Raw genomic sequence first — 7,709 nt, forward strand, 5'->3', positions numbered from 1 at the left:
TAACAAACTTACTAAAAATTAAGAAAAAAAAAATGCAAAATAAGTCTCTTTGTTTGCATCAATATGCAGCAAGCTCCATAGGATTTAAATAGTACCTTAAAACTCTCCGTTGTAAGCATACTTGACTAACAAATTCCAACCTTTTGCCGAAACAAGGTGTTCGAACTAGAGGCCTATTCGTCATTTATATATGCTTATCATGAAAAGTTTCAAGTCACTCTTTAAACCCTAGATCAGAACTTCTTGCAAATAGCTGCAACTACGTTTAAAAAAAATACAAAACAATAAGTGTCATGCGTGATCGATGTTTATTATTTCCATCTCAAAAGATCATTCTCATAAATTAACAACAATGCCATTTTCATCTTCTTGGGGAATAATATACACATGAAGCCGAAGTTTGTACGTTTCTTTACAACAATTACAGAACATGAATCTCATACATTAATTGCCCTTATATATATATATATATATATATATATATATATATATATATATATATATATGTGGCGTACGTACGATTCTTCTGATGATCATCAGTTCTTCTTCACTTCTCTTTCAGCCTGCAAAATCAATTAGTTTACGTAACGTAGAGGTTAAGAAACAGGATTGAATGAATGAATGCTTGCAAATTAATATTATATTATTTTCTTACGTACCGCTTTGATTACACGTTCGAAAGCATCAGCTCCATGTCTATCAATGTAACGCTCTACGGATTTCCTTGCGTCGGGGGTCATCATCTGGAGCGCCTTCTTGTGGTCCTCTGAGTAATTACTATTTAACCCCACAACTCCCCCAAAATTCTTTACATACTTCCTCACAATACTCTCGTAAATATACGCTGCCCCGTTAAATACTGGCAGCACCAGCCACATGCAAAACACAAGCTTCATATATGGCCAAATCGGAATCCTGCATGTCACCCATCACATATATATTTATATATGTAAAACCCAGAAAGAAAATCACTTGTGTTATTTATATATATATATATGAACATGCATGCGTACGTACCAAGCAAGAACTTTCCAACAAGAAAGCTCGAAAAGGGTTATGAAGGAGTATAAGACCCAGTATGTTAGCCATTGCTGATCGTCTAGGGTTGTAGGGCTCTCAATTGCTCGCATTGATGAATATCTGTTCATTCATTCATATATATCATGCATTAATATCTTCATTTACACTAATTTTCTGGTATATCAATGTATTATATATATTTCTCCTCTACTTACAAAGGAAATAGAAGCATCACTCCAGGCCTGGTTCACAACATGTAATCAAAGTGGTTAGGACTTGTTGTAAATGATCATGAACACTTAATAATTAACAGAAACATATATATCATTAAATAGATAAATAAATAAATAAATAAATATATATATATATATATATATATATATATATATATATATATATATGACATGTTCTAAGACAGCCAGTTTGTTTCAGAAAAGACATGACATTCATGAACAATGAATACTATATTAAAAGAAGCATAACTCCTTGGATTCTTTCTGAACAATTATATATATATATATATACCCGACTATTGCGTCCAAATGTCTGGCAATTGCTCCGAGAACGCCCATGTTGAAATGAAATGTCTATTCTTCAGTTGATGGACAAAGGCTACTATATTTGGTGAGTTCGATGGAAAATACGAGATGTGGCCAGTTTTTAAGGTGGGGTCGACGACAAACGAAGAAAAGCATTTCTGTTGGATACTCTAAAGTCTTCTTTTCTCCAACCACAAGGAAGCAAAAAAGAAATATAATAATAATATAGAAAGGCAATGAGAGGAGGGCGGGAAAGAAAGAAGAGTAAATGCTAAAGTTTGTAGCCGCCTGCCTTTAAGCCTTATCATCCACATCTCAAAGGTATCTATGTACCTTACTTTTCTTTCTCCTTTAGTTTTGTCCACCTTACCGTAAAGGTTTTCATGCTATGAATCAATAAATTTAAGAGTTTGTGGGAAATTTACAAGATTGGAAAGCAAGGCGAGGAACTGAAGAAAGGAACCCTATATTACTGTAGATGAATCTTTCGAATATTTCCTACCTTTATAATTGAATAAATAAAAGCTCAACTAGAATCAGATGCTTTATACATGCTGCACGCTTACTATTTAGAGTTGACCCGCCAACTCCCTTTTTGATCAATGTATAGCATCCTTCACTTTATGATCATGTTTGTTACCGTAAATTTAGAGAAGTTGGTGAAATCAGTCTGGGTCGTTGCTTTTTTCTTCTTATATATAGCCATCAAGGCCGGCTTGGTGCTTTCACATGGAAAATAAGAAACATAATAGGAATGTCTTACATCTAGGGAATACAATAGATATAATGCTAAGAAAGGAAAAAAAGATGAAACTTCTATCTAAGACTGAGAAGCAGTCGTAGCAGCCATGTGATCAAGCTCGAATCCAGGCTGCAGCAGTCTAGTCTTGTGATTCAGAGCTCATGTGGCAGCACAAGACAATTAAAGACTGAGGGTGGTTGTGCTGAGTTTGAGAGTCAGCTATATTGTCTTGAGAAGCAAATGAGATGTCATGCGAAGCATCACCCAACTCCAAATTGAAGTGGACAGGAGCAACTTTCAGTTTGTTACATTAATAAATAAATAAAGAATGAGTCACTAAGAGACCTTTTTTTTTTTTTTGAAGAGTGGCCAACTATAGGCCTTAATTGGGCTAGGGTCTTTAAACCAAGCCAAAAATTTGGGCCAACTATGGACGAAGAGAAAAGAGCCAACATAGGGCTTAAATAGGCTTTACCACAATGCCAAAAATAAAGCCAACTATGGGCCAAGAAAAGAGCCAACAAATGGTTGAAATGGGCCTAGCTATTGAACTTTGCCTCAAGGCCAGAAATATGACCAACTATGGGCTAAGAAAAGATGCTTCTTCCATTTTTTTTTTTTTTTTTTTTTTTATATGGAACACAACTTACTAGACCAGTTGTACCCCACCAATAAATTGTGCACCTCACATTGCAAGATGCAGTGCAACTCATGTGGGCAACATGCCTCTTTGTGTGAGAATAAAAGATAAGTGATAGGCAGCATGCCTCTTGCAAGAAGAAAAGAGAAGAATGGCTTCTACAAGCCAGTTGTGTGATGGGATGCAAAGCAAGAAAAAGGGATCTCCCACATTGGAGAAGGAGTTGATGGTGGATAGGCCACGTATTAGATGATGTTGGCGCCAAATGTGGACAGCAACAGTGGGACCACTATGAGGATGATCAGTGCCTGGTTGGGGAAGCTAATCAAGGGGATCTTGGGTTGCTTGATGGTAAGTGGGCAGCTGTTGGGGCAATCGGTGTTGACAGGGTTGTGGAGTAGGTGTTTGTGGGGTTGACAACAAACGTAGAGGAGGAGGAGACCATGGTTGTAGCTATGAAGTGTTTGACCTAAAAAAAAAATCTAAGGTTAACTACTTTATTAGTACCTCAGTTTACATGTTTTTATTTTTTTTCCCCTATGTTTCAAAACAGCTAAATGTGATACCTGACCTATGGAAAAATGCAAAATCGATACTTCTGTTAGTGTCTGTCAGTCCAAATTAACGGAATTCCACGTAATTTCCAGTAATATCGCAACACGTGTCGACTATGATATTAAAAAAAAATGCAAAATGTAATTACGTGTAAATCCACATCAGTAGAAACATTAAACAAAAAAAAGAAATAAAAAAAATTGAAGTGTTCCCCCTAAACCCATTTTTCCAGTTCGTTCACCTAGGGTTCAAAATAAACCTTCCCCCCCCCCCCCCCCCAATTTTTCTGCGATTGCGACTGTTGGGTTCTCGTGTCGGTCTGGATTTGGCTTTCAAGTGGAAGTATTTTGGTTTTGTATGGATTTGGGTCTGGACTTGTAGTATCGGATTTGTCTGTCGGGACTTTGGGTTTGAGTTGGGGGAGGATCATCAGTGGAGTGGGTCAATTTCGGGCAAGAAATATACTTTACAGCATGGTCCTGATTTGAGCATGTTGGCGGAGACATTGTACGCAGGAGGAGTAAAATGAGACCACCTCGGAGAAATCGGAAAGGTCAAGGTATGTACTTTTGCAATGATGTAAGCAAAGTAAAGTTTAAAATGTTGATACTTTTGCTTTGTTGAACTAAATCCCCAACTGATTGGCTGTTTTTTTAGTACTATTTAGCATATGGGTTTGAGACTTTGCAATCACTTTTATGACTTCCTATTTTTTGTCTGTTGTCTGCTGTGAAGCCAAGTATAAAGTTCTCACCTTTTTACAATGGAAACTTTAATATATGATTGTTGTGTTGGTTGTGAATGGCTTATTGTTTGAATTTGTCTGCTTTTGAAGACATCTTTATTGTTGCTGTTGTAATGTGGGCTTGTTTGGTGGGTGGGGGCCAATGTGCATGATAGAGTTTTCTACATAGGTCTGTATGTGTCTTCTCACATGTCCTAAACCCTAAACATGTCCATTATTTTGTTGTGCGGGAGCACCACTTACAAGAACCATTGATTTGATTATTCACCATTATGGTTCATTTTTTAGACCACGTATGGAGTATGTAGGGGGGAAAGTGATGAGTTTTCCTGATTTAGATCTTGTTGTGTTAGGCTACTCAGATATTACAAACATAGTGGAAATGTACCTGGGTTATCAATATAACAAGGCGCATGCTCTCTACTACAAGGTTGGTGATAATGGAGAAATTCCTGGACTTACAAGGAGAAATCATATCCAAGAGATGTTTAGGGTGGTTGAGTATGAGTCCAAAGACTTTCATGTGTTTGTAGATCATGATGAACCTGCCCCAGTTGATGAACTAAAAAAGGATGGAGTTGGAGAAGTTAAAGAACAAAGAGATGGAGTTGTAGAAAAAGATGGAGTTGGAGTTGGTGAACATAGTTGGGCCATTGTTGAAGTTCCAGTCAATGATACAAAAAAAGGAGATGGACAAGATGGTGAAAAGGAAGGAGATGAAATAAAAAAGGATGGAGAAGATGGTGAAAAAGTAGGAGATGAACACAGTTGGGCCATTGTTGGAGTTCCAGTAGGTTATACAAATAGTTATGGCGAAAAAGGATATGGAGATGGGTTTGGGGATTGTGGGGATAAGCATGGGCATGAAGATGTGCTTATCAAGGAGATCAAAAGAAAGAAGGATGAGCAAACTCTGAATGAGATAAGCAAACAAAAGAAGCAGCGAACTGCCAAGGAGATAAAAAAAGATAAGATAGAGCAAACAACCAAGGGGATAGAAAAAGAGAAGATGGAGCAAACTGCCAAAGAGATATAGAAAAGGAGAATATGCAGACCAAAGCCAGGCAGTCGACAACCCAATAGACCAGGCAGTCCGCAGCCAGGCAGACCAAAGGATATGGAGATGAAGAAGATGAACATGATGAAGTAGAGATTCCACTTCCATCAAGTGATTTTGAAGTGACTGATGGAGAGGATGACATTTATGTCAATCCCAAATGTGAAGAAGTTCTACAGGCTGCAACCAAGTGGTTCCAACCATGGGGTGTATCATCATCAACGAAGGAGGAGATTAACACTAGAAATGGTAAATTCAAACAGGCAAATGAAGAGGGTGTTGAAAGTCCAGAATCATGCAGCTTAGAAAGTGAAGAAGAGGAAGATGAAGGTACAATAAAAAAAAGAGGAATGAAGTATTCGGAATAGTAGGGAGTGCATGACCTTAAAGAGAAGGTTGAAATATATGTGGGACAGTTATTTACAAACCCACCTCAGTTTAAAGAGGCACTACAGCTGTATGCAGTATAGAATTCCTTCAATTACACCTATGTGCATAACGAGAAAAAGCGTGTTTCAGCCCCATTGTAAGAAAAAATGTTGATGGAGAGTATATGCGTCATGGAAGAGTGATACGAAATACTTCCAAATAAAGACATTAAAGAATGTTCATCACTGTGGAAGTCATTAGTATAATAAAAGAGAGCATCAATCAAGTGGGCAGCAAACCGATACATTGACAGCTTTAGAGATCAAGCTAATTGGAAGGCTAGTGCGTTGAAAGAGGAAATTCAAATGGATTACAATGTGGAGATGACTTTACTACAATGCCACCATGCCAAAAGATTGGCATCGAAGTTGCTAATCGGGTCACATGATGAGCACTACAAACTTACAAGAGCATATAGACTTATAGTAATGCAATACGTAAGTAGAATCCCAGTAGCTCAGCTTACATACAAAGAGATGGGTTATTCTTCCAAAGGATTTATTTTTCTGTAGCTGCTTGTAAGCGGGGTTTCTTGATTGGTTGTAGGCCAATGATATGTGTGAACACCTGCTTTATGAAAGATTGTTATGGTGGGCAGCAGCTACATGCTACCATTGCACGGGATGGGAATGATGACATCTTCCCAATAGCATATGCTATATGTGAGTCTGAAAATAGAGCTACATGGACATGGTTTTTAAACACTTTGTTGGAGGATATTGAGAATCCAAGCTCATACATGGTCATTTACGTCCGATAGACAAAAGGTAACAACCTGACATCATAATCCAATGAATATTTAACATTTGTGACAACATTTGAATAACATTGTTCTCTTTTTACATAGGGTCTAATGGAAGCCATGAGTATCTGATGCCTGATGTGTAGCACAGATTATATGTTAGACATTTGAATGCAAACTTCAAGAACAAGGGTTACAAAGGCAAAGCATACAAGGATGCATTATAGGGTGCAGCTCGAGCAGCAAATTAAAATCAATTCAAGTACTACATCTCTGTGATAAAAGGAATGGATACTGTAGCCCATGATTACATCGAGAAGGTGGACCCAAAGATGTGGTCAAGGCATGCTTTCAGGCTAGACAGTTACAGTGACATACTTTTAAATAATATGGCCAAGACTCTTCATGCATGAGTACTTGAAGCTAGAGATTAGCCCTTCTTACTGGCATGGAGATGATAAGGCAGCAATTGATGACTCAAATTAGCCAAAACAGAAATAGTGAAGAAATGTCAACCAATAGTATATGCCCTAAGATTATTAAGAAGTTAGAGAAGAATAAGTCAGATACTAGGAATTACATCTCCCATTGGAGTAACGACTTGACATTTGAGGTTGACCACAGTCATGAGGCTAGGAAGATTGTCAAATTGAAAGTGAGAACCAGTGGATGTGGTAGGTGGCAGTTGAATGGGATTCCATGCTTTCATGCTTGCTGTGCAATTTACATAAATAGGAAAAACTTGAGAGATGTATGTAAGTGAGTGGTACTCAACGGATACATATAAGAAGTCATACACATATAGCATTGAGCCGATGCCTGGCCCTAAAGATTGGGATGTTGGAAATGATGTGGAACCCACACTGCCACCTTTACGCAAAAAACAACGAGGTAAGCCGAAAAAGGTGAGGAAAAGAGGAGCTGATGAAAATGAGGATGATGAAAGTGTTAAGGTTAGTCGAAAGGGGTATGATGTACGATGTGGAAACTGCAATCAGCTAGGCCACAACACTAGGGGATGCACCCAACCATAGAATCCAAATAGGAAGATATGGCCAAAGAAGGTTAAAAAGACAAAGCCAAACACTAACACTGAGGTGAGTTTATACATAATATTATAGGGTAATTTGAAATTTGATATCGTTAATATTTTTCATATTGATGTTTTTTTTAATATATGGTACGACAGGGAGGTACCTCACAGACAATGCATCCAACTGACATACCCCAACCATCTTCC

The 7,709-nt window shown here is 37.8% G+C and overlaps 1 protein-coding gene across 1 annotated transcript; it reads right to left on the reverse strand.

Annotated features, from left to right (window-relative positions):
- Window positions 1-481: 481 nt before the first annotated feature.
- HVA22F (HVA22-like protein F) lies at window positions 482-1,635 on the reverse strand. Its single transcript, XM_059596545.2, has 5 exons — window positions 1,546-1,635; window positions 1,236-1,262; window positions 1,018-1,140; window positions 660-915; window positions 482-563 (listed from the first exon to the last, which is right to left on the reverse strand). The coding sequence occupies exons 1-5, from the start codon at window positions 1,590-1,592 to the stop codon at window positions 537-539; spliced, it is 480 nt and encodes a 159-aa protein (XP_059452528.1). The 5' UTR covers window positions 1,593-1,635; the 3' UTR covers window positions 482-536.
- Between the last annotated feature and the right edge of the window lie 6,074 nt (window positions 1,636-7,709).

Source organism: Corylus avellana, chromosome 5 (assembly GCF_965113065.1).
Source record: "Corylus avellana chromosome 5, dhCorAvel1.hap1.2, whole genome shotgun sequence".
Taxonomy (NCBI): domain Eukaryota; kingdom Viridiplantae; phylum Streptophyta; class Magnoliopsida; order Fagales; family Betulaceae; genus Corylus; species Corylus avellana.